Consider the following 27,868-nt stretch of genomic DNA (forward strand, 5'->3'; position numbering starts at 1 on the left):
CTCTTCCCATCTTACCACATGCATGCACAGATCTGCATACTTAAAATCAGTGCATGCTACATGTACAGGAATATTAATTTGCTGACATTTTTTAACCCAAAGATTTATTAAAGAATGCAATTGTGAAAAAAGTGATGAAACAAGGGTCTTCCCCTTGCTTAACTACAGTAGGTCTTGGTCAGTGTTGCCTTTTCTTATATCCAGGGCTGAAAAGAAAATAGGTTTGGGGCTTTGCTTATTTAGCTAGAGAGTGCAAAACATTATTTTATTTGTAGACTACATCACATCAGTGAGTCACAGTTTGCAACTATAGAGATTTTGTAAATACGTTTTTCTATTTTTAAGATCGATTTGAAAAATGCAGATCCCGAGAGAGTGGAGAAACAACTTGAAAAAATGTTTGACATTCAAGCAAGTGATTGTGTTAGGGTGAGTATGTACTTCATTCCTGTAATTTGGAGTTTCCTATAGGAATCTGTCAGATTTTTCCTTTACTTGTTTGACCATTGTACACAGAAATCTGCTTTCTTCAGGTTACTTCAGTCTGCAGAGTTTTTATATTCTCTTACTAAGGCTGTTTGTCTTTATTTAATAAACTACCTTCAAACTATAACATTGTGCATGTGTGTGCATTTATACACCAATCAGCTATCACTTCATGTCCACTGACCGGTTAAGCGAATACCATTGATTACAATAACCTTCATTACAATAGCATCTAAAAGTTAAAGATGCACACAGTCTGACTCGGAATCGAGCATGCACAAGTATCCCCATAGTAAACAGCCTGCTATGGGGTCACTTGGAAGGGAGGAGAAGCAGAGAGCGTGGTCCATATATATTTGGACACAGGCATAATTTTGGCTCTGTATGCCACCAGAATAAAATGAAAATGAAACAATCCAAATTAATTTGAGGTGCAGACTTCTATAGCAAAAACATTAGGTGTGGCCAAATCAACTGTTTGGAACATCCTTAAAAAGAAAGAACGCACCGGTGAGCTCAGCAACACCAAAAGACCCGGAAGACCACGGAAAACAACTGTGGTGGATGACTGAAGAATTCTTTCCCTGGTGAAGAAAACACCCTTCACAACAGTTGGCCAGATGAAGAACACTCTCCAGGAGGTAGGTGTATGTGTGTCAAAGTCAACAAACAAGAGAAGACTTCACCGGAGTGAATACAGAGGGTTCACCACAAGATGTAAACCATTGGTGAGCCTCAAAAACAGGAAAGCCAGATTAGAGTTTGCCAAACAACATCTAAAAAAGCCTTCACAGTTCTGGAACAACATCCTATGGACAGATGAGACCAAGATCAACTTGTGCCAGAGTGATGGGAAGAGAAGAGTATGGAGAAGGAAAGGAACTGCTCATCATCCAAAGCATACCACCTCATCAGTGAAGCATGGTGGTGGTAGTGTCATGGCGTGGGCATGTATGGCTACCAATGGAACTGGTTCTCTTGTATTTATTAATGTGACTGCTGACAAAAGAAGCAGGATGAATTCAGAAGTGTTTCAGGCAATATTATCTGCTCATATTCAGCCAAATACTTCAGGACTCATTGGACGGCGCTTCACAGTGCAGATGGACAATGGCCCGAAGCATACTGCGAAAGCAACCAAAGAGTTTTTTAAGGGAAAAAAGTGGAATGTTATGCAATGGCCAAGTCAATCACCTGACCTGAATCCCATTGAGCATGCATTTCATTTGCTGAAGACAAAACTGAAGGGAAAATGCCCCAAGAACAAGCAGGAACTGAAGACAGTTGCAGTAGAGGCCTGGCAGAGCATCACCAGGGATGAAACCCAGCGTCTGGTGATGTCTTATGTGTTCCAGACTTCAGACTGTGATTTGCAACCAAGTATTAAAAAGTGAAAGTTTGATTTATGATTGTTAATCTGTCCCATTACTTTTGGTCCCTTAAAAAGTGGGAGGCACATATACAAACTATTCTAATTCCTACACCGTTCACCTGATTTGGATGTAAATACCCTCAAATTAAAGCTGAAAGTCTGCAGTTAAAGCACATCTTGTTTTTGTTTCATTTCAAATCCATTGTGGTGGTGTATAGAGCCAAAAAGATTAGAATTGTGTCGATGTCCCAACATTTATGGACCTGACTGATATATGTGTGTGTGTGTGTGTGTGTGTGTGTGTATATATATATATATATATATATATATATATATATATAAATATAATATTGTGGGAGATTAGCTCGGTGGTGAGTGTAGATGACCCCTTTGGGGGGATTGGTTACACAGGGAGATAGCAGAGAAGTGGTTGCAAACAACAGTTTGGTTTATTCATGCAATTTTCTTCACCAGACTGCAAGCGTCAAAAAACATCCCAAAATAAAATAAAACACAAAATAAATCCTTGCCACTGTGGGCGGCTACCTTCTCACACACAGGAACCTACCTACAGAGTCTGTCTCCAACCTACTGTTGGGCAAACTTTGCTGATCCTACAGCAGATACTCAATAGTCCATTTATTTTCTTTTCACACAACAAATGTCCATTGAACATGTCCCTTTTCTCTTCACATAGAGAACATTCCTTTGTTTGTCTCTTCACATAGCAAACAGTTCATTTATTTATTTTCACATAGAAATAGTCCCAGACCTCACCTTGAGTAGTCTTCAATCTTGATTAATTTCCCCTTCACACAGGAAATGTCCATTGGTTTCTTTTCACAGAGAAACGATCCAAGACCTCACCTTGAGTAGTCTTCACACTTTTTACCCTCCTCAGCGCACATCGCTCCAGGAGGTCTTCCCCTCCTATGCTCACACAGCTTCAGGGGGCACCCATCTGATTGTCCTCCGCTACCCACACGGCGTCAGGAGGCAGCAATCCTTCTCACAGCGTCGGGAGGCACACATCTGACTGTCCTCCTCTCCCCAGCCCACACGGCGTCAGGAGGCAGCAATCTATAGAATTCCTTTGGACAAATTATAGAGGCCTTAACTTCCTCATTCTGAACAGCTGAAGTCTGTTCAACGTCCTTAGACAGTTCTGGCTACCTTTGCAGCCGACACCCTATAGTAATTGGTGAATTTTCTAAACCAGGTGGAAATGTATCTCCTGTCTGTGACTACATCCACAGATTTACCTGACTTCCTGTCACTATATATATATATATATATATATATATATATATATATATATATATATATATATATATAATATAATTATTTTACAATCTCTAAGTACTAGTGAACCTTTTAGAGGGATTCTTTTCCGTACGTATAGCACTGGGAAGCTAAATTAAGGGAGTATGTTAATTTGGGGGCAGAACTACTTGTAAGCTTTTGCACTGTTAAAACCTTTTGGTGTAGTGTATCGGGGATCCTACCAATCCGTTTTATTTATGTATTATCTATGGGGCTCTTCCTCACAAGTTGGAGTTGGCTAAAAGTACACTTGTGGTTATGATAGATGGGTATACAATGCCTGGTCTCCTGTAAATACAAGCAAATTAAATATTGTCTTTATTTTTTTTTGTTTTGTTTTTTTTAATGCGTGGCAGGCTATACATGACATTCTCTGACATGAAAGAAAATATCTCCTTTTTTACTGGTTTAGATCTCTGCAAAGTATGGAACAAACGTGGAGAGCGTCCTTCAAGAAGTTATTAAAAGACTCCCACCGTGAGTATAGCTGTCTGGATGGATGCATTGTGTTGTCTGCTCAGCTGTAATTGTTTCCTGTTCTCTTTTTTATTATTTAAATGTAATTTGTCAAACAGCTGTTACTGGGACAGCAGGGGCTTCTATCAAGCACTGGAAGCTGTCATTGCCTAATTCCTGGAAGCAGTTTTAGGACAGGAAGGTCCCCATGAGTGATGTTGCAGAGATCTCTCTTACGTTAGAATCTAGCACTACTTCCTGGAGTCAGGCAATAGAAGCCTAGAATTATGGAATGGAGCATCATCTGTAATTAGTATCACCTGCTCTAACAGGATCTCCTTAAAGAAACCTGTACTGACTGAAATATGTAGTTACAAAAAGTCAATATTTGTAACAACCCTGTTAGGCATCATAGCCAGCATTTTTGGAAATGGGAAGAGTATAGTACAGTTTATGGAGCAGATTATGACTGTGGCACTATGTTTAAATGCTTGGAGAATGAAAACGTTTAGGCCCGATTTACAGCTGTCTGTTGCGGCAACATGTTTGAATGCAGCACGTGGCAAAACATGTTTTCTCTATCGTTCATTGACGGACGCAGTTCTCTCTGATTTTTATTGATTTATATCAGTAGGGTAATACTGCCCCCTACATGAGTAGGACACTAGGCAGAAAAAAGTTCTGGTTATGCCTATGGGCAGTCCCGGAAGGTACACCCTCTCTCTTCCTGCAAAGGATGCCAGTTTTAATTTGCCTCGGTTGATAGGCCTTGAATGCAGGGGAATGGTCCCTTCATCCGGAGGTGTTTCTGCAGTTGTGCCTTCGTTAAGGTAATTCCAGACGGGGACCTGTTGGTGTCGCATCTACAGGATAGTGCTGTGGTTTGTGGCCCGCTCCCGGACCCTCTGGCGGGTGCAATGGTGGCACCATGGGTTCTGTCATGGGCAAGAACATTTGATAGGTTCAACTTGAATGAAGCCGAGTTTAGCATGGTTACCTGCGCACGGCTGCCGCCGCCATGGTCATGTGTGCGTGCTCACGGATGAGCCAAGGTCAGTCTCAGCTGCAGCCTGCCTTTCCTCCTCCCAAGTTGCTGCCAATAATTTTTCGCAGGATCGAGGCAGAAGGGATTCCGGTCTTTCTCGTGGCTCCGGATGAGCCTCGCTGAGCTTGGTGCGCCGGCCTGGTCAGGCTGGCCGCAGACCCTCCTTGGAGAATTCCTCTCGGGGAGGAGTTATTGTCTCCAGGGCCCATCTCCCATCCAACTTTGCGGTCACTGACTTTGCCGACTTGGCTGTTGAATACCAGGTGCTGAAGGATGGGGGTTTGGCTGCTTCAGTGATTCCCACCCTGCTTGAAGCGTGGGAAGCAACTTCTAGGGTGATTTTTGTTCATCATACGAGACAGTCGTATATTGCGTGGGCTCCCCCTCACTCTTACTCGGTGGCCCGAATCTTGGCTTTCTTCAATGGGGAGTTGATCACAAGTTGGCCTTGAGTACTGTTAAGGGTTGGATTTCGGTTTTGGCAAATTTCTTCAGAAGGCCATTGGCCGCCTGTGCCCTGGTGCGTGACTTCTTCCAGGGGGAGTGACACTTGGTGCTTCCGTTGCGACCTCCGTCACCCACTGGGGACCTTGATTTGGTGCAGTCTGTTCTTTTAGACCCTCTGTTGGCGAGTATTCGAGGGTATCCCCTGCCTACCTTATTACAGAAGGTGGCCGTCTTGGTTGCTGTCACTCTGTGTGCAGGTGTCGGCACTGGCGCCATTGTCCTGTCATTCTCCCTTCACTTGCACGGGAACATTGTATTCCTATCTTGTGTCCTGAGCCCTCACATCCTAAGGAATATGCATTGCTTACTCTGTTTAGAGTGCGGGCACGCCAGGTGTACTTGGCGACTATTGAGTCTTTTCGTGAGTCAGGCTCGCTCTCTGTACTTACGGATGGCCCGCGAACAGGACTGCCTGCGTCTGCTGCGTCTATTCCTGGATGGATCGGACAGACAGTGGTGCAGGTTTATTCAATTAGGGGTCAGGTCCTACCTTTCCCTGATTCTGGCGCCTAGTGCTCCCTAGGATTTTCGCCTTGTGGGCATCTGTGCTCCAGGTTGCAAGTCGGCTACCTGGTAGTCTGTTCACACCTTTACCATGTTTTATAAGGTGGATGTGCTGGCATCTGCAGATGCCTCTTTTCGGTCACAAGGTTTTTTGCTGGCTGCTGTTTGGAGGGTCTTTGGCCTTCTTTGAGGGTGTTTACTGTTGTTTTCAGGTGGGCCTCCTCTTTTGTGCTGATGAGTCCTATGTTGCCTGGTCGACTATGTTTGGCCTTGGGGACTTCTTCTTTTTTGCTGTTCCCACCCCTCATTTTATGGCACTGCTTTGGAACGTCCCTACTGATATGAATCAGAGAGAACTGCATCCATCAATGAACGATGGAGAAAACTGGATTTTTGACTTACCGTAAAATCCTTTTCTCTTAAGTTCATTGACAGATTAAGTACCCGCCCCTCTATTTTGAGTTGGGTTGGTGTTACTTTTCTGACACTGCTTTGATACAAAACTGGCATCCGATGCAGGAAGAGAGAGGGTGTACCCTCTGGGACTGCCCATAGGTGTAGCCAGAACTTTTTTCTGCCTAATGTCCTACTCCTGCAGGGGGCAGTATTACCCTACTGATATGAATCAGAGAGAACTGTGTCCGTCAATGAACTTAAGAGAAAAGGATTTTATGGTAAGTCAAAAATCCAGTTATGCCTTGTCACATTGCGGTGCCTTTCAGTTTAGACAGCACCTCAGTAAACTAAGTTCCCTTCACATGGGCTTTCCAGTCAGGTCTGTCTGTCCTTTTTTTTTCGGTGGACTTGATTGGAAGCTCTATGTAGGTCTGTGAGCAGGCGGAGTCTGTCCAGGTCCAAAAGAAAAACAGAAAAGGAATGCATTTTGTTCTATTTTTCTAGACCTGAATGCAACCGGCCGCAGGTAGTCTGTTATGGACTCGAGTCCATTTACATCCGGCTTCCCATAGAGATCTCATGGGTCCACCACACTCTGCTGTCAAACTGTGGACAATAATTGAACAGACAGGGATGTTACAAATTCGTCATATTCTGCCTCAATTCAGCAGGAAAACTGCTCATAAATCCCCTGCTGAATATAGTGGAGCATCCATGTGTGAAAGAGCGCTAAGGAAATGCAAATGTGACATGTCCAGGTTTTTTTTTTTTTGTAGGGGGGGGGGGGGGGGGTTTGGTTCATTTTGGTATGTTTTAAATAGGCTGCCTAAATGCAACGCACATTAATGGATGATATAATGAACATTAATTCATGTGCATTTATGTAAATGGATCCTTGTAATTGAATCAACATGACCGCCTACAAGCATTTCTAAGAATAGAAGTCAGTAATATAGTAGCCATATTCTCTTGGAAGATATGTCCTGTAGGGCACTTGGCATGGTGCCTTGTGATGATATTCATTTAGAATGGAAATCCAAAACACAGATACAGTATGTGCCCACCATCCCACAACACACAAGCTATTTTTCCCCCTTTTCCTGCATTTACAGCCCTTTATAAAGGTTACTTGCATACCAGATATTAAAAGGATTACAACTAGTTGACCTTTTGCAGGAGATGTGCTTTACTGAGCACAGATTGTGTATAGAATAGTTTTAGAAATGATGATGGGGGTTAAGAGCTATTGGGTTTAGTTTGCTGACGAGCTACAAATGGTAGCAATAGAATAACTGGCAGAAAAGACAGCCTAGACGTTACTATCATTCCACAACAGGGAAAGCTGTGGGTTAAAGTGGTTCTTTAGTGATCTGTGGAAAAATTAAAAGGTAGCAGCTACAAAAACTGTGGTTGCTGACTTTTAACCAGTTCTGGACTGGAAAGATTTGCCCCCTTAAAGAGGAAGTAAACCCTCCTCTGCAAGTTGTATCTATAGGTAAGCCTATGATAAGGCTTACCTATAGGTACTGTAAATATCTCCTAAATATGTACTGTTTAGGAGATATTTACCTTAAATGCAGCCAGTAATATCACTGGCGCATGCGCTCTGAAGGAACGGCCGCTGGTGCCGTTCCTTCAGAGCCCCGTGCCGTGAAGTAATCGCGGCTCCAGCCAATCAGATGGCCGGATGCCACAAACCCGGAAGAAGGGCGACAGAACATGTCACCCATGGGAGAGGTGAGAGGTCGGCACTTTGGGGCTTCATTTTAGGGTAAGTATTTCATAATGAGCTAGTATGCGATGCATACTAGCTCATTATGTGTTTTGTCTTTCAGGTTTTTTTTTTTTTTTTAACCACTTGCCTACAGTGCACTTTCACCCCCTTCCTGCCCAGACCGATTTTCAGCTTTCAGCGCTCTCACATTTTGACTGAGAATTACTCAGTCATGCAACACTGTACCCATACAAAAATTGTGTCCTTTTTTTCACACAAATAGAGCTTTCTTTTGATGGTATTTGATCAATACTGGGTTTTTTATTTTTTGTGCTATAAATAAAAAAAGACTGAAAATATTGTGAAAAAAGGCATTTTTCTTTGTTTCTGTCATAAAATTTTGCAAATTAGTAATTTTTCTTCACAAATTTTGGCCAAAATTTATACTGCTACTTATCTTTGGTAAAAATAACCCAAGTAAGTGTATATTATTTGGTCTTTGTGAAAGTTATAGAGTCCACAAGCTATGGTGCGAATCATTGAAAATTGATCACACCTGATGTACTGAAGGCCTATCTCATTTCTTGAGACACTAAAAAGTCAGGAAAGTACAAATACCCCCCAAATGACCCCTTTTTGGAAAGTAGACATTCCAAGGTATTTAATAAGGGGCATGGTGAGTTTTTTGAAGTTGTAATTTTTTCCCACAATGCTTTGCAAAATGAAGATTTTTTTTTTTTTTATTTTTTTTTACAAATTGCCGTATTAACAGGTTATTTCTCTCACACAGCACATGTATACTTGCAACTACACCCCAAAACACATTCTACTACTCCTCCTGAGTATGGCGATACCACATGTGTGAGACTTTTTCACAGCCTGGCCACATACAGAGGCCTAACATTCAAGTAGCCCCGTCCGGCATTCTAGGAGCACAAATTACACATATAATTTCCTGACAACCTATCGCACTTTTGAAGGCCCTGGAGCACCAGGACAATGGAAACCCCCATAAAATGACCCCATTTTAGAAAGCAAACAGCCCAACTTATAATTTTTGAGGCATAATGAGTCTTTTGAATATGTCATTTTTTTCCACAAGTTTTTGGAAAATGTGGAAAGAAAATGAAAACACATTTTTTTTTACACAAAGCTGTCCATTTATGCAATATTTCTAACACATAGCATGTACATAGCAAAAATTGCACCCCAAAATACATTCTGCTATTCCTCCTGAGTATGGCGATACCACATGTGTAACACTTTTTCACAGCCTGGCCACATACATAGGCCTAACATCCAAGTAGCGCTTTACACAAAGTTGTCCATTTATCCACTTTAAGACTGGGCCTATTTTTGACACTTGGTGTTTACAAGCTAAAATCATTTTTTTTTGCTAGAAAACTACTTGGAACCCCCAAACATTATATATATTTTTTTTTTAGCAGAGACCCTAGAGAATAAAATGGAGATCGTTGCAATATTTTTTATCACACCATATTTGCGCAGCAGTCTTCCAAATGCGTTTTTTTTGAAAAAAAAATTCACTTTTTTGAACTAAAACATAAGAAAACAGTAAATTTAGCACAATTTTTTTCCATAATGTGAAAGATAATGTTACGCTGAGTAATTAGATACCCAACATGTCATGCTTCAAAATTGCGCATGCTCACAGAATGGCGCCAAACATTGGTACTTAAAAATCCCCATAGGCAACATTTTAAAAATTTCTGCAGGTTACTAGCTTAGAGTTACAGAGGAGGTCTAGGGCTCAAATTATTGCTCTCGCTCTAACGATCGCGGCGATACCTCACATGTATGGTTTGAACACCGTTTACATATGTGGGCGGGACTTGCGTATGCGTTTGCTTCTGCGCGCGAGCTAACGGGGACAGGGCGCTTTAATTTTTTTTTTTTTTTTTTTCCTATTTATGTTATTTATTATTTTTTTATTTTTACACAGTTTAAAAAAAAAAAATGTTTTGATCATTTTTATTCCTATTACAAGGAATGTAAACATCTCTTGTAATAGAAATAGGCATGACAGGTCCTCTTTATTGTGAGATCTGGGGTCAAAAAGACCTCACACCTCACAACTACACTAAAAAAGCAAAAAAAAAAAAAAAATTGTTGAAAGAGGAAAAAAAAAAAAGCAAAAAAAAAAAGCGGCCCTTTAAACCGGTTGCTAGGCAACGTCTTTTGACGTAGCTCCGGTCCTCCAAGACCATAGAGTTGAGTGAGGGCCATCTTGCCCTCACTCGACTTCCTGTCTCTGAGGATCCGGGATCGGATTGTTTTCCCTGCTGCCGGCGGGTCCGGTAAGCTGGGAAAACGTCTGGGACGCGGCAGGAGGGGGGGGGCACCTCTTCCCCTGCACCGTAAGGGTAATTCCGCGGTGAATCCGTCACTGGGACCACCCTTATCTGAAAGCCGACCGCCCGCCGTTTCAAAAAATACCGGGGTTATGGGGGCTATCTGCTGCCATAACCCCAGTATTTAGCTTTTAATGGCCGACGCATATAGTCGTTAGGCGGTCAGTAAGTGATTGCATGTATATGGCAAACAGGTGACGATGACTGATGGGGTGACAGGTGACGATGACTGATGGGGTGACAGGTGACGATGACTGATGGGGTGACAGGTGACGATGACTGATGGGGTGACAGGTGAAGATGATTGATGAGGTGACAGGTGACGATGATTGATGAAGTGACAAGTGACGATGATTGATGGGGTGACAGATGACAATCACTGACGGGGTGACATGTGACGATGATTGATGGGGTGACAAGTGACGATCACTGATGGGGTGTCAAGTGACGATGATTGATAGGGTGACAGGTGACGATGACTGATGGGGTGACAGGTGACGATGACTGATGGGGTGACAGGTGACGGTGATTGATGGGGTGACAGGTGACGGGCGATGGTCACTGATGGGTGACAGGTGACGGTGCACGGCGGTACTGATGGCAGTCTCTGGTGACCGGTGAACTTTAGGCTACATTCACATGTGAGCGTAGCGATCATGGGCAGAATCACTGCGATTCTGCCCATGATCCAGAAATCATTGCAAATCGCGGGACGCCTGTGCGTTGCCTGTGATTTGCAATAGCACCCCAAATGCTGTGCGATGTTGCAGCGATTTCCGCCTGCCGAATCGAGGTAACATCAAGCAAACAACGCATGACGCCCCAAAGAAACTCTTGTACCTTTTTTGGGCGTCATGCGATGTTTGCGCGATGTTACCGTGATTCGGCAGGCGGAAATGGCGGCAACATCGCACAGCGTTTGGGGTGCTATTGCAAATCACGGGCAGCGCACAGGCGTCCCGCAATTTGCAATGATTTCCGGATCGCGGGCAGAATCGCGGTTATTCTGCCTGCGATCGCTACTCTCACATGTGAACGTTATGGGTGTCAATTTCTGGGCACTGATGAGGTGACTGTTGGGTGACAGGGGACATTGGGGGGGGCTGAGGACTGTGTGGGGACCTTTATTTGTGTGCTTTTTACTTTTTACAGGGGTACAGAGCAGTAACTCACTATTTCTAGCTCTTCTCCCCTCATACTGGAAACTGTATGAGGGGAGAAGAGCTAGTAACAGTGAGTTACTGCTCTTTGTTTACATTTTGTGATCGGCTGTGAATGGATTCACAGCCGATCACATAGTAAACAGTCACTGTCAGTGACTGTTTACTACTGCCGGTGACAGCTGTGTTCCTACGGAACACAGTGCCACCGACATGACCGCGCTGCACGCTCCCGATCGCGCATGCGCGGTCATCTCCCGGGCGCCTCCATTGTGATCGGCTGTGTCATTGGAACACAGCCGATCACGTGGGAAACAGCCATGCCTATTGGCTGTTTCCCCCCTGCCGGTGATCGGCTGTGTCCCGGGGACACGCCGACACCGGCAATGCACGGCGGCGCGCCCGCGATCGCGCGCCTGCCCTGCTTGAATGGGCGGACGTCATATGACGGCCGCCCAGGATAATAGCCGCACCGTCCCGCCGTCATATGACGGCGGGCGGGCGGTAAGTGGTTAAATTAGGTTTACAACCTCTTTAATGACCAGGCCATTTTTTTTTTTTTTTTCTGATTCGGCACTGTGTTACTTTAAGGGACAATTGCATGGTTGTGCGACACTGTACCTAAATATCATTTCCTTTTTTTTTCCCCCACAAATAGAGCTTTCTTTTGGTGGTATTTGATCACCTGTGCGATTTTTTTTTTTTTTTTTTTTTTTTTTTTTTTTGCGGTATAAACAAAAAAAGCAGGACAATTCTGAGAAAAAAAAAAAATATTTTTCACATTCTGCTATAACATTCCCCCCAAAAAATAAAAACATCTGTTTATTTTTCATCCTTTTAGGCCAATTTGATAAAATCGCAATAAGCATATTTTGATTGGTTATCGCGTCTAAAAACTAGAGGAAAGATTTGTCATTTTTTTTTTACTAGTAATAGCGGAGTTCTGCAATTTCTAGCGGGACTGCGAAATTGTGGTGGACAGATCAGACTCCTAACTGACATTTTTGACACTTTTGGGGGGGACCAGTGACATTACTACAGTAATCAGTGCTAAAAATATGCACTGTTACTTTAATAATGACATTGGCAGAGAAGGGGTTAACCTAGGGGTGATCAGATCAAAGAGTTAATTGTGAGCGTAGGAGAGTGTTTTCTAACTGTGGGGGGGGAGGGACTTGTGAAATGATCGGAGACCTGTATTTCCTATATAGAAGGATCACAGGCGCTCTGTGATGATTTCAGAGAGAAGAACGGTCAGCTGTTTTTTACAACAGCTGACCGCCCTTCTCTCTCAGCAGGGAGCGATCGCGGATGGCCGACGGCAGTCGGTGACGCCTGTCCCCTGTATCAGCATCCCCGTTCCCTAGTGGGGGCAAGAGTGCGGCGTTGCAACGCTCGCCCCCGGGAATGCTTCCACGGATACAGGTACGGCGATTTGCGCAGCCGAGCCAGCCTGTCGCAGTATATATATGGTGGGCGGTCCATCGGCAAGTGGTTACTAAACAGACACTCCCCTTCCAGGAATTCAGCGCTGTCCTCACTCGGCTGATTTCTTCACCGGGGTTTGGTCACTTATGTCGGCATATTAACTGTGGGCTTTGAATGCTTTTGGATTAAAGCCAGCTTCTCACTGTACATGTGCGAGCCGCGCTGTGCTATCTGAATAGTCCCACAGCTTTCTGGGACCTGTAATGTGTCCCGGAAGGAGGGGGGAATAAAACTTCCGCTTGGATTGCCAAGTCGATCTGACTGGAGGTGGGAGCAGGTACCTGTCAAAACCAGGTATTGACAACCCCCCCCCTCCCAAAAAAAAGAGGAGGAGGAGGAAGAGTGGAAAATCCTCTTGTGGGTGAAGTAACGTTTTTAAATTATTTTTTTAATCCAGAATGAGGCATGTACTACAGGCACTGCACTTTGTGAATGGCCCAGCGACAGGGGAAGAAGGCGGGGAACAAACTTCTGGATGAGTTTGCTGTGGTGAAGTCAGCCATAAGAGGGAGCGGGTACCTGTCAAAACAAGGTACCCGCTGCCCCCCCCCCCAAAAGGTGCCAAATGTGGCAGCAGAGGGGGGGGCAAATAAGCGGAGCTTCCCCTTTTGGATGGAGTTCCGCTTTTTAAGGTTTCTTTGCTTTCGCTTGGCAACTCGAGATTTCAGCTCCCTTCATAAATTTAAATCTTGTATAGAATTAAGGTCTGAAGACTGGCTAGGCCACTTAATGATCTTAATGTGCTTCTTCTTGAGCCACTCCTTTGTTGCCTTGGTGGTATGTTTTGGGTCCTTGTCATGCTGGAAGAACCATCCATGACCCTTCTTCAGTGTTCTGGCTGAGGGAAGAAGGTTCTCATCCAAGATTTTACAATACAATGCCCCTTCTATTGGCCCCTCAATGCGGCAAAGTTGACCTGTACCTTTATCAGAGAAACAGCCCCAAAGCGTAATGTTTCCACCTCCGTGCTTTACTGTAGGGATGGTGTTCCTATGGTCAAAGTCAGCATTTTTCTTCCTCCAAACATGGCAAGTTGAGTTAATGCCAAATTTAGGTCTCATCTGACCACAGATCTCGCACATCTCTGAAAAATGTACATTGACAAACTTCAGACAAGCCTGTATATGTGCCTTCTTGAGAAGGGGGACCTCGTGGGCGCTGCAGGTGGTGACTGTGGTCCCAACTGCCTTGACATCATTCACAAGCTCCTCACATATTAGTTCTTAGCTGATACCTCACTTTTCTCATGATCATCCTTACCCCAGACTGAGGGCGATTGATGGTTATTTTGTATTTTTTTCATTTACGAATAATCGCTCCAACAGTTGTCTCCTTCTCACCAAGCTTCTTGCTGATGGTCTTGTAGCCCATTTCAGCTTTGTACAGGCCTACAGTCTTCTCCCTGATGTCCTTTGACAGCTCTTGCCCATGATGGTGCGATTTGTATGAAAAAAAGAGATTCTGTGAACAGGTGTCTTTTATATACATACCGAATTGTCATTAGGAGCACCCTCTTCAATTGACAGGACTAATCTTTGTACCATATGAGCACACACTGTAGCCAGTCTGCGGATCCAGAGTTATTGTTGGTTCGTAGGGGATCAAATACGTATTTTACTCAGTGAACTGCAACTCAAAATAGTTGTATCATGTGTTTTTTTTCTGGATTTTTGGTTGATAATTCTGTCTCTATCATTTAAAATACACCTATGATCACAATTATAGACCCTAAATTTCTTTGTGAGTGGGCAAACTTACAAAATGTGCATGGATCAAAAAATTATTTCCCCACTGTATTCAAGTCAATTATCAGCTAATATATTTTAGTAGTTACAGCAACAGTTTTCGTTCACCTGGTACCTATATGATTAAAAGCTGATCATTGTAAGCACCCTTGTCAGTGTTAAATGATTTATCTCAACCTTCTATTTGCCACTTTTGCTAGACAGCTTGTTCTGTTAAAGTCCAACTCATGGCAAAACATATTTTTTCCCATGCAGTGGGGCTGTGCCCACACTGCATGGGTTAACTGCTCATTTTTGTCTAGGGCAGAGGAGAGCAGAGATACACTTACCAGGAGAAAAGGGTCGATGCAAAAACTAGACAGGAGAAAAGGGTCGATCCAAAAACTAGACAGGAGAAAAGGGTCGATTCAAAAACTAGACAGGAGAAAAGGGTCGATCCAAAAACTAGACAGGAGAAAAGGGTCGATCCAAAAACTAGACAGGAGAAAAGGGTCGATCCAAAAACTAGACAGGAGAAAAGGGTCGATCCAAAAACTAGACAGGAGAAAAGGGTCGATACACTTACCAGAGCCCCCGGTCCAGCACCCCTGTGCTCTAGCGGTCTTGAATAGTGGGCTGTTTCTGATGTCATTACACACAGAGGAGGCTCCATAGACCAGGAACAGTCTACTGCTGGATCATGGGGGAGTGCCGTTTTCTGAAAGGATCGAAGGATTGAGTGAGTTTATACTTTCAGCTAACCCCAGACAAAATGAGCAGTTAACTGTGTTGTGCCCACACTGCATTGGGCAACAAGATTTTTGCCCGCAGTTGGGCCTTAAAAGAAATTGCAAATGAACAGACTTACTGGCTGGATCACCGAGTAAAAATTAAGAAAAAAGAGAGAAGGAATGCAGTGCCACATTGAAAGAAATGGTAAGTTTTAATATATTACATGTTTTACTATTGGGTTTAGATGCACTTTTAAGTATTTTACCTGCTAACGAATTTGTAATTCTGTGCAGCCACTCTTGTGATTTACACACAGACCCATGTTAAACTGAATAGCCACCAAGGTGACAACTTTACTGTTCTTGCAGTTTTGTAGCTAGTGGTTTCACCTACAGTACCTGTTCATTGAATGATTAATCAAACTTATCACACTGTGTATTCACTAAAGAAGCAAAGCTAATCTAGAAAATTGTGGTTTCACATGTAGGGTGGTGGAAAACTCAAAATCACAAAAATGAAAGTGGTGGAAAAGAATTAAAAGAACTTTGGAAGGTGTAATAGTACACATGGATGTATCTTAACCTTATATTCTGCTGATTGGCATTTTGCTTTAATGTTGCTGGATTCCTGTTAATGGATAATGATTTAATGCCAAATATTAGATGTTAAGTTGTTTTCCTTTGTTCCAGGCCAAGAATTGAGAAGAACAGTCCCCTTAAAGCCCTGTTGTTTGACTCCAACTTTGATCATTATAGAGGAGTGGTAGCCAATATTGCCCTCTTTGGTGGGGAGGTGAGCAAAGGCAACAAAATTGTAGCTGCCCACTCTGGAAAGAGTTATGAAGTGAATGAGGTTGGCATCCTGACTCCTGAGGAACTGCCAGCTGATAAATTGTAAGTATTTTTATATTGTGAGAAAACATTGTCACCTTTTGCAGTCCCAGGTTGAAGTGATATACAGTGATACCTCGGTTCACGAACGCTTCTGTTCACGAACAACTCGGTTCACGAACAGAAAAGTTCATAAAAATATGCTCCGGTTCACAAACGCCGCTTCGGTTCACGAACAGGAGCCGTGGCCATTTTAATGCTATTTCCAGGCTGTCACATGGTTGTGACTTCCTGTAGGAAGATCATGGAGAGAAGAAGAGACACAGAAAGAAGTACTGTGAGTACTGTGAAGACACTTTTTGCTTTTTGGTGTGCTTTTTAGCACATACAGTACTGCACTGTACTACTGTACTATACAATACTGTACAATACTTCTGTACAATACTGTACTTACTGTATTGTATTTCACAGCCTCCCACCTGCCTTCCTCCATGCCAGAAGTCATCTCAAGCAAGGTTAGTGTTCTCTCTTTATACATTACTATACTGTACTAATGTGTATTGTAATTTGTTTCATATTTTTGTGCTTCAAAAACAAACAAAAAAAAGGTCAGAACGGATTAACCAGATTTACATTGAACCCTATGGGAAAATGTGCCTCGGTTCACAACCAATTCACGAATTAAGTTTGTGAACCGAGGTATCACTGTAGTTAGTTTTTTTTGTACAGTTCCAGTATTGTGCTTGTAGAAAAACCATTTATATACTATTTGGGAATCGGTTTTTTTTTCTCGATCTGTGTATAAATGTATTCAGTGATCCTTCTTTTTTTTTTTTTTTGCAGGTATCCTGGTCAGGTGGGTTATCTAGTAGCTGGAATGAAAGAAGTGCAGGAAGCACAAATAGGAGACACGCTGTATCTATACAAGCAGCCAGTGGAGCCACTGCCAGGTTTTAAAGCTGCAAAGCCAATGGTATTTGCAGGTGAGATGAATTTGGTTAGGTTGTGTTTTACCATAGTCAATACAAAACCATGAAACCCCATTCACACGACCATAACAATGTTACTAATGGTATTGGAAGAAGACCTTTAGCGCAAACAGAAAGTGAATGTGTAGCTCAAATGTGCCAAAATGTCAATGTCTGGGGAAAGGTCATTATAAAATGCCACTGTATAGCTGTAGCACTGTTATGTAATGGTATCAGCCAATGATCAGACCAGTGGTGATGTGCAATTTCTACTTTACTTAACAATGTGGAACGTAGATTACACAGGAGATCATGTGAACAGGGGTTTGCAGTACAAAACAGCAATATGAGGAAAGGAGAAATATTCATAAAACGTGTGAAAACAATTATATTGCAGTTCTAGTAATGGCCACTAGATGGCAGCAGAGTGTTCTGAGTTCAGTTTACAGATAGGAAAAGATCTGAATATTCTCATGTGTTCCCAGAGATTAATCGTTCATTCAGCAGACTGGGAGTTGAGGGTATTTCCTGCTGGCACAGACTTCACACAGGCACTGCTGATGCTGACTTTGGTCAGGAGGCTCTGGGGGCCGTAGATAGGACCAACCGACTGCTTGGACAACTTCTCCACATGGACTGTAACAGAGTCCTCTCCAGTGACTGGGGCTTGGATAAATACTGTGTGCTCTTGTGCTCACTGCTGGAGGCCCACACACCAGACTTATCGAATGAGGACCCAGCACCTGGGGACAGCTCACTTGCCCAGTCACTGCTGTCCCATCAGGCAGGATCTCTCTGAGCACAGGAAGCTGGGCGGAGCTGGCATTTATACTCCCTGGGCATGTCCTGGAACTCAGGGGATGCTGGGAGTCCAGAGGATTATGGGGAATTGAGTTAAAGGGACTTGCACCTGCATCTGGATAAAGGGGCATACCACTACACTCCACCCCACTTGAACTTGCGATCCCAGGCAAGTTCACAGACCATACAAAGTCCTCTTGTGCAAAGCATTCAGGTGGTTTCCCAAAGTTGCGCCTCTGAGAACATCTCAAGGGTTGAGGTTCAGGCTCTTCTCCAGGAGCAGGCAAAGGTGCATCCTCACTTTCAGGCCTCTCCGTAGACAGTGGGTCAGAGGGCTCCACCGCAGGAGTAGGAATCTGAGCTGGGCAATCATTGGGCTGTACGGCATCGTCTGTACCTGTAATCTCTCCTGAGAGACTTGGAGGTAGCAGTGGGGGAACAGGGAATAGCCAACACTGATTCTCTGTTGGGGTTGTTACTGGTGGCTCTGAAACCTGTTCTTCTGGCTCTCTAGATGAGCTCCCATGAATCTCCCTGTAGCTTTCAATAGGCTTAAGGAGCCTGTGGTGCAACCGTCTTGGCCTGTCTTGAGTATTTTGCTTCTGTATGTCATAGACTGGCACTCCTCGGATGGGTTGCCGTAACACAACTCCAGGCATTTCCTCCCATGGAGTTTGTAGCTTACCCTGCTGATGTGCACCTTTGCGCCGGATCAGGACCCTGTCTCCAGGTTTCAGGTCATGGACCTCCGTTCCTGACTCTTCTTGTTCCACCCAGGTTCGATCCTTTACGAACTGTTGGACTTCTGACAGGCGTCGCCTCCACTCTTGAATCCAGGATGCTGGAGTATACTCCATTTCTTCAGTGGGGACAACACCCCATAGATCTGTGGGTCCCCCAAGAGTACGGCCGAACATCACATGGTAAGCAGAGCGACCTGTCGCTGAGTGCACAGTATGGTTATACTTCCAAACCACTTCAGCCAAGTAATGGGTCCATCTGGTTCGTTTCTCACGGGCCAGTCCTCTCAACAGCTGTGTCAGGGTACTATTAAACCTCTCACATGCTCCGTTACCCTGTGGGTGGTATGGGGTCGTATGTGTCTTTTTGACACCTAAGGAGTGACACCATTCCTGGAAGAACTCACTTTCAAAGCAGGGCCCTTGGTCTGAATGTATCTTCTGAGGGCAGCCATAAGGGAGACAGAAATGCTTCCACACTGCTTGGGCTGCAGTCTTTGCAGTCTGGTCATGAGTTGGCACGGTTACTGCAAACTTAGTAAAGTGATCCACCATAACAAGGACATAGCGATGTCCATCTTCTGACATGTCAAGGGTGAGAAATTCAACTGTTAGTACTTCCAATGGGGCAGACGTGTTCCAAGTCATGGGAGGCACCTGGGCCTCAGCCCCTTTTGTCACAGAACATACCGCACAGTGCTGAGATATCTGATTAATCAACTGGAACAGCCCCACACACATGGCTTGCCTTTTGAACCAGGCGAATGTCTTGTGGACACCCCAATGTCCTCCTTCCACATGAATTCTTTCTGCCACTTGTCTAGCTCTGGCCCGTGACAGTACGACCTGCCAGGTTACCGAAGAGTCATGGGGGAACATTATTCTGCAATACAATATGCCATCTCTCAAGAGGAAACGTGACCATTCACCCAACAGTTTTTGTGTCTCTGGCAGCAGTCGCGATCTTTCTCTTCTACTGGGCCACCGCTGTAACTGCATAGCTTCTCTTACTGGGGCAATCACAGGATCATTCTTCTGTATTTCCGTCCAGTTATACTCTTTCAATACATGGATGAGGTCCACCCGTGGTTGACTCTTAGGTCTAGCCCTCATTACGAGTGGAATTTCTTCTTCTTCAGCCTCTTCATCCACATCTCGCTGTGGTTGTACTGAAGGGAACCGTGATAGGGCATTGGCCACGTGTTTGTCCTTTAGTGCTGCCAAGGTAAGAAGCAGATTTCTAACTTCTTTAGGTGGTCCCAGGTGGGTAGGACATTGTTTCAACAGCTCTGGCTTCAGCCCCTGGATGATATTCATGCCCAATATCACCTGCGGCTGTCCTTTTCCGGATACACGTGTAACCACACCTTTTTGGCCAAGGTCCTGTCCCCACAGTTTTACCTTCATCCAGGTAATCCCAACCACTTCTATAGGAAGTTCGTTGGCAGCTGTCAGTGAGGACCATGGGGTGTCTCGACTCATTTTCTTCTTTGGGAAGTATTGCTGGAACAAAGGTTCTGGTAGAATAGTGACTTGGGAGCCAGTGTCGAAGAGACACTCGATCTCTTGGCCATCGAAGTACCCATGTACCACAGGGCAATCGACCCCCACGTCCTCCGTGTGTGACTGGGGAGTCGTTTTGCTGGACCACCCACTGCTTGACTCCTAGCGGCGGGGCGCTCTGGGTTTAATGGCCCCCTTGGTATTTGATCAGGACAGTTCCTCAAGCAATGTCCCTTTTGTTGACAGCCCCAACATGGGGAGGGTGACCTCTCCCTTCTTGGTCGCCGGCGGGGCGGTGATCGGTTTCTCCATGAAGGGATGTTCTCCCTTGGCCCCCTTGGATTATCTCGCTCGCGCCTCAGCGTGGCAAGTTCTGCCTGGAGCTGGGCCATTCCTTCTGTCAGCTTGTGGATGGCCACCTCCCATGGAGCTATTTTTTCACTTTGTGGTAGTTTACATGGTTTATCCCCTGTGCTGGCCATGAGAACGTCCACACTGGCACGTCTGGGCTCTGAATACAGGATAGCTGCGGGGGGGCGTGGCGACCGCCGTGTAATATGGCCGCTTAGCACCGGAGCTCCTGTCCTCACCCAGCGACACTCGGATCCACAGCCCGCCACACACGCTGCACGAGCCCATCGTACACGGGTACAGGAGTGTGAAGGTCCCCTGCACACCGCAAGCATGACCAGGAGGCACACCAAAGCACCAGCCGTCAAGAAACTGTCCGATTTCTTCAGACCGGCGGCCCCTGGTCTCCCGCAAAATGGCGCCGGCGCCTCTCCACTGCCACAACGTGTCCGTCCTCTAGCGGCGGACACTCACGCTGCATCAGACGGCGCAGCGGAGGCTCCGGAGCGGACCTGCTCGGCTCCACAGATGAGACTGTCCCGCACACAGGATTCCTCTCCATCCACGCCATCGACACAAAGCCCAGCTAAATCCAAGCCTCGATGGGAGGAAAGCGGACCGAACTCTGACTATCCAGACATGGAGGTGAGCAACCAGGCCAGCGCATGTCATACGCCCTGGGCCTATGTGCCCCCTCCAGACCCTTTTGCAGCGGTCACCACCACAGGTCAGCCAGTGTCAGACACCACCTTAAAGGACATGATGTCATTGTTGAACAACTCCATGCAGGCTAATATTGCGGCATCTATTTCTTATTGTCAGAAAGAACTGCATGGCTTAGGTGATAGAGTCCATAACCTTGAGGACAGAATGGAAGAATTTACCTCCTCATATAATGGCTTAATTGACTCACACATGTCCCACCAAGATGAGATCCATAAAATCCAGGCCAAACTAGCGGACCTTGAAGACAGGTCCAGGCGAAACAACCTTAAAGTTCGGGGGGTCCCGGAGTCTGTCCAACCGAATCAGCTCCCCTCTTTCGTGAAAGAACTGTTTCAGAAAGCTGTTCCAGAACTCACTAACGACGATCTAACCATAGATCGTATACACCGCATCCCTAAGCCTTCCTTCCTCCCACAAGAAGTGCCCAGGGACGTTCTACTTAGGGTGCATTTTTTTCAAGCCAAAGAACGGATCTTGGAAGCCTTCAGACGTAGGGACCGTCTGCCTGACCAACCTGGCTCTATTCAAGTTCTTCCGGACTATTCTCAATACACGCTGCAACAAAGGCGTAATTTGAACTCTATAACCAAAGCACTTCGCAACCATAAAATTGTGTATAAATGGAAATACCCAGCACGGCTGAGCGTGACCCACCAGGGTACTACATCCCACATTACCTCGGTGGACCAAGGGATTCGTCTGCTACGCCAATGGGGAATCGTCCCGGAATCCACAGACACCCAACCCAACAGACAGGCGCCTCAACCCCGCCATGTCCAACCCGAGTGGACCGCCGTGTCAAGATCTTCACGCTCCAGATCGCGCCACAAGTGACTGCAGCGTCCTACACCCTCGCTGGGTGAAACAGGCCCTCAATGCTGATTGAGCACCCTTCATCGTGCTCGCAACCCCCGATACCTCTGCAACATCCGTTGCCCACATGGTCGTAACAGACCAAGTATTTTTTACCCTTTTCTACTCCCTTTTGTTTTTTTTGTGTGTCGTCGTTGTTATCTGTTGCCATCTCTTACAGACTCGCTCTGCTGACCATGGTTTGGAACCCATCATTGACTCTTGCACGAATGTTCCTTTACCACCTTGCCCAGAAGCGGGACAGACCAGTCTCCCTGAGTTCCAGTGCTGTTACAGCATCGTGATACAGTCCACCAGATGCCAATATCTCAGGTACTCTACAATACTTACATGCCACTCAAACCCCATGTCACTGTCCGATGCGTGCCCCATGCACGGAGGTAGACTTCCACACTTACTCCCCACATTTCTCTTTACTCATTTTGAAGCATTTCGTACCCTTTACCCACCACCGCAATGTCGTTGCAACTACTCTTCTTGAACGTTAAGGGGCTTAACCACCCTGTGAAACGGTACTCTATGTGGAAGGAGGCAGTTAACTCAAAGGCGGACATCCTGGCGATCCAGGAAACGCACTTCCAACAAGACCGTACCCCTCGCTGCTCACACCCGGACTATCCCCATGTTTTTCAGGCCTCCTGTACAGAGAAAAAGCGTGGCGTGATGCTGGCTATTCGCTCCTCCGTATCCTTCACCTTCTCCAAGCTGGTGCAGGATGTGGAGGGCCGATACATTATTATAGTATGTGATATTGATAACTGTCCGTATACCTTGGTAAATGTTTATGCGCCTAACAGACACCAGTTGAAATTTTTGCGGAAACTGTGTATGAAAGTGAACAAGCTTAAAATGGGCAAATTGATCATATGCGGTGACTTTAATCTGGTGATGCACCATGACATGGATTCCTCGTCCAGAGGCCAGTCGAGGCTGCCATCCCTTGCCAACCTCGCACACACGGAGGGGCTCCATGACGTGTGGCGTTACCAACATGCAGAAGAACGTGAGTACTCCTTTTTTTCTCAATGCCACAACTCCTACACTAGGATAGACATATTCCTAGTAGATTCCTCCACAATGCCTCAGGTAATAGACACCTCAATCTCCCCCATCACATGGTCTGACCATGCTGCAATCCTTATGTCCCTCTCGAATGGCCCCGCTAACCCCTCTTCCTTCGTATGGCGCTGTAACAATTCTATTTTATCTGACCCCGATTCAATTAAAACCATACGGGATAGGCTGCAAGAATTCTTTGACATCAACGCCACTTCTGACATATCCCCCTCCACATTATGGAATACCCATAAGGCGTTTGTAAGGGGTGTCCTAATCCAATTAGGAGCCCGTCTTAAGAAGAAACGCCAAGCCAAAATGCACAGCCTTATAGAAGAGATTCATTCCATTGACGCGGTGAACAAATCCTCCCCCACGAATGACAAATCGGCCCGACTAACTTCCCTGCGCTCTGACTTGCGCAGACTCCTCACAGAACAGCATGACAAAATGCTCGCGCGACTCCGTCTCCGGTACTATTCATCCCACGACAAGGCAGGTAAATTCTTAGCCTCTAAACTAAAAGCCAGGAGACTTAAGTCAAAAATCGACTATATCTCTCATCCACACACGGGCGTTAAGCTGACCCATCCTCAACAAATCGCAGATGCGTTTGCGGACTATTACAGTTCATTATACAACTTAGGACTAGATCCAGATACCAATCAACCTACTGACTCGACTATCCAAGATTTCCTTAGCCGTGTACACCTCCCGACACTAACTGCTGACTCACTGGCGCGTCTCAATGAACCGATCACGGAATCCGAACTGACCAAAACTTTACAAAAACTACCCCTTCGTAAAAGCCCGGGCCCTGACGGACTATCGAACGAATACTATAGTTCCCTACAGGACATTCTGACCCCCCATATGCTACCCTTGTTCTCCGCAGCCATCTCCACTGGTACCCTGCCCCAAGAAATGCTCCAGGCTAATATTATTACCCTTCCCAAACCTCGGAAAGCCCCCAACATCACCAGCGAACTTCAGGCCCATTTCGTTGCTAAACAATGACGTTAAAATTTATGCCAAAATTATTGCCAACAGACTGGCAATAGTCCTCCCGACGCTGGTGGCGGAGGACCAGATGGGATTCGTGAAGGGCAGACAGGCACCGGATGCCACAAGGAGGGTGATAAACCTGATACATCACGCGGAATGTGCCAAGGCGCCTTCTCTGCTTCTCTCCATAGATGCAGAGAAGGCGTTCGACCGAGTCCACTGGGGATACATGAATGCAGTGCTGACTCGCTTTGGATTTTCGGGTCCGATCCTGTCTGCCATAATGACCCTTTACTCCTCCCCGTCGGCCAAAGTCCTCTCGGCGGGCGTGCTCTCTAAGCCTTTCCCTATCACGAACGGTACCCGACAAGGGTGCCCGTTATCGCCCCTCATATTCAACCTACTGATTGAACCCTTGGCGGCGTCCCTTAGGCAGAACCCCCTTGTCTCCGGCTTCAAATTCCCTTGTTCCCACCATGTTATCACACTGTTTGCGGATGACGTAATTCTTAGCCTGACTAACCCGCTTATCTCCCTCCCAGCTACACACGGCATCCTCCAAGCCTTTAGTGATGTTTCGTACTATAAAGTGAACTTTCACAAATCCGTTATCCTAAACATGGGCCTAAGTACCAGGGTCAAGACACATCTCCAATCAGACCTGCCATACACATGGTCAACCTCTCCCATAAGATACCTAGGTATCAATCTTACCTTTCCCACAAACAATATAGTGTCATCCAACTTTTCTCCTCTCATTTCTGAAATATCTGGGGACATCGCCAAGTTCAAATCTGCAGAACTATCATGGACGGGCAGGATAGCAGCATTCAAGATGGTCTGCCTCCCCAAAATATTATACTTGTTCCGAACTCTCCCAATTCCAGTCCCCCGCAAATTCATTTCTTCCTTAGAAAGGATTTTGCGCACGTGTGTGTGGCAGAGGAAGAGAGCGAGGTGCGCATACTCCCATATGGTGAGACATAAGTCGGTGGGTGGCCTAGGCTTCCCTGATCTCAACGACTACTACCACGCCTCTAGATTAACACCATTGAAACATTGGTTCTCCTCACCAGGGGGCATCCCATGGATCCCCATTGAAACTTCCCTATCCAAAGTGGAAGACATGAGTATATTACTACTTGCGGATTGTTGGAAGCAGCTCCCACTTCGCTCTCTCCCTCTCCCTACTCAAGCAACACTGCTATCGTGGAGATACTTTCTAACAAAACTCCCCAAAACACAATTGTCTGTAACATTAACCCTTCCGCTCAAAACTCTCCAAGTACTGCTCCCATGCATTACCCTCTCTAAATACACGTCAGCTGGCGTACGCGAGATAGCTCAATTATTTCGGGGTGACGAACTCAAACCATTCTCGCTTTTACAACAAGAATTCCAACTACCCACCCAAACTGCTCTCTTGTACCATAGCATCTCCAGCTTCCTACGTAAAACTCCCCCTCCCAAGTTGCAACTACCTCCTCTGATATGGCAATTCCTCTCTAACCCTCAAACGCATGTAAAAGGTATATCCTTGTTTTACAACTCCCTCGCCCAGAAAACCACCTTCTGCAGAACACCGCATATGATCAAATGGGAATCAGATCTCAAAAGGGTTCCCACTGAGGCACAATGGAAAATGGCTATTAGTGCCTCATTCAAGTCTACCCAATGTGTGTCTCACTGGGAACAGGCACAAAAACTTCTCACGCGCTGGTATCTAACGCCCTATCGTCTTTCTAAAATATACGAAGATCAGAGCCCTTTGTGTTGGAGAAACTGTGACCAAGTTGGGACAATTTTCCATGTTTTTTGGTTATGCAAGGGCCTGACCAGCTTTTGGGGAAAGGTGTTCGAAATGATCTCTATGATCGCGGGCACGGTGCTGCAACCCGATCCTGCTCTAGCTCTTCTAAATTTGGGTCTCGATCTAGTACCACCCCACACTAGAACGGTCGTGGTCCACATACTGATAGCGGCCAGAACCGCTATAGCCCGCTATTGGAAACAGTCTGCAGTACCTTCCCACTCAGAGGTAATTAACCAGGTTAACTGTCAATATTCACTTGAGAAAGCATATGCATTTTCCATCCTTAGGGGTCCGAAATTCCACAAAGACTGGTCGACTTGGTCAAATAGCCGCTACTTTGTTCAATCCTGTTGAGAATATAAGTACTTCGGTATGCTACTAGTTCTAAATTATGTTTTGTTTCACTGTGATATGGCATGTGTTCGTGTTCTTGTTTATTGTTCATGTTGTACTTCAACGCACTATTGTATACCATGACATTTTTTGAACATACTGTCATTTTCTGTTGCTCAGTGTTATATGTAACAATATTCAATAAAAACTATTGAAAGAGAATACAGGATAGCTGCTTCTAAAATTTCATGGAATTTTAAGTTTGGGTTACTTCTGTCCTTTTCTTGTAGCTTTTCCCTGACTTTGTCAGACAGAAGTTCATCCAAAAACTGATCCTTCAGCCACCCGTCTGTATCACTCCAGCCAGCACGTCCTGCTCGCCTCCTCTCATTGCGTCGGATCTCGGCTGCTATATCCTGCAGTTCCAGAGCGTACTGCGGAATGGATTCTCCCACTCTCTGCCTTCTACTGATAAAGCGAGCCCTAAGATCCCCTAATGCAACCGGTTGGGTATACACTGCTTCCAAGCGGCTGATTATCTTGTCTAGGGAATCCTGGTCCTCTGCTGGAAGGTGCAAAATTAACTTCCTTGCTTCCTCTTCAAGGGCATTAATGGCCAGATCTGCCTGCTGTGTGGGTGGCACCCCATATGACCGGATCAAGCCCCGCAATCTCCTAATCCAGTCATCCAAGTCCTGATCTGGTCCTGTGTACTTAGGCAGTTGCTGTGGTAGCAATCCTGCCAGCAATAGGGAAGCTATGGCAGACTGTTTGACACCCTCAGTACTGCTTCCCTCACCACTGACTGACATGGCTGATCCTGTTCGTGACGCCAAGTGTTATGTAATGGTATCAGCCAATGATCAGACCAGTGGTGATGTGCAATTTCTACTTTACTTAACAATGTGGAACGTAGATTACACAGGAGATCATGTGAACAGGGGTTTGCAGTACAAAACAGCAATATGAGGAAAGGAGAAATATTCATAAAACGTGTGAAAACAATTATATTGCAGTTCTAGTAATGGCCACTAGATGGCAGCAGAGTGTTCTGAGTTCAGTTTACAGATAGGAAAAGATCTGAATATTCTCACGTGTTCCCAGAGATTAATCGTTCATTCAGCAGACTGGGAGTTGAGGGTATTTCCTGCTGGCACAGACTTCACACAGGCACTGCTGATGCTGACTTTGGTCAGGAGGCTCTGGGGGCCGTAGATAGGACCAACCGACTGCTTGGACAACTTCTCCACATGGACTGTAACAGAGTCCTCTCCAGTGACTGGGGCTTGGATAAATACTGTGTGCTCTTGTGCTCACTGCTGGAGGCCCACACACCAGACTTATCGAATGAGGACCCAGCACCTGGGGACAGCTCACTTGCCCAGTCACTGCTGTCCCATCAGGCAGGATCTCTCTGAGCACAGGAAGCTGGGCGGAGCTGGCATTTATACTCCCTGGGCATGTCCTGGAACTCAGGGGATGCTGGGAGCCCAGAGGATTATGGGGAATTGAGTTAAAGGGACTTGCACCTGCATCTGGATAAAGGGGCATACCACTACAGCACTTCTTCAGTGAGGGTATTGGAAGCCT

At 45.6% G+C, this 27,868-nt stretch overlaps 1 protein-coding gene across 1 annotated transcript in view; it reads left to right on the forward strand.

Annotated features, from left to right (window-relative positions):
* The window catches only part of GUF1 (GTP binding elongation factor GUF1), a 136,295-nt gene that overhangs the window by 39,879 nt on the left and 68,548 nt on the right, over positions 1-27,868 (forward strand). Inside the window, exons 7-10 of the mRNA XM_082272230.1 lie at positions 346-429; positions 3,594-3,658; positions 15,969-16,172; positions 16,953-17,092. Of these exons, the coding sequence (XP_082128356.1) occupies positions 346-429; positions 3,594-3,658; positions 15,969-16,172; positions 16,953-17,092 (493 nt within the window). The remainder of the gene's footprint in view (positions 1-345; positions 430-3,593; positions 3,659-15,968; positions 16,173-16,952; positions 17,093-27,868) is intronic.

The sequence above is a fragment of the Pelophylax lessonae genome (genome assembly GCF_965119305.1).
Source record: "Pelophylax lessonae genome assembly, chromosome: 1".
Taxonomy (NCBI): Eukaryota; Metazoa; Chordata; class Amphibia; order Anura; family Ranidae; genus Pelophylax; species Pelophylax lessonae.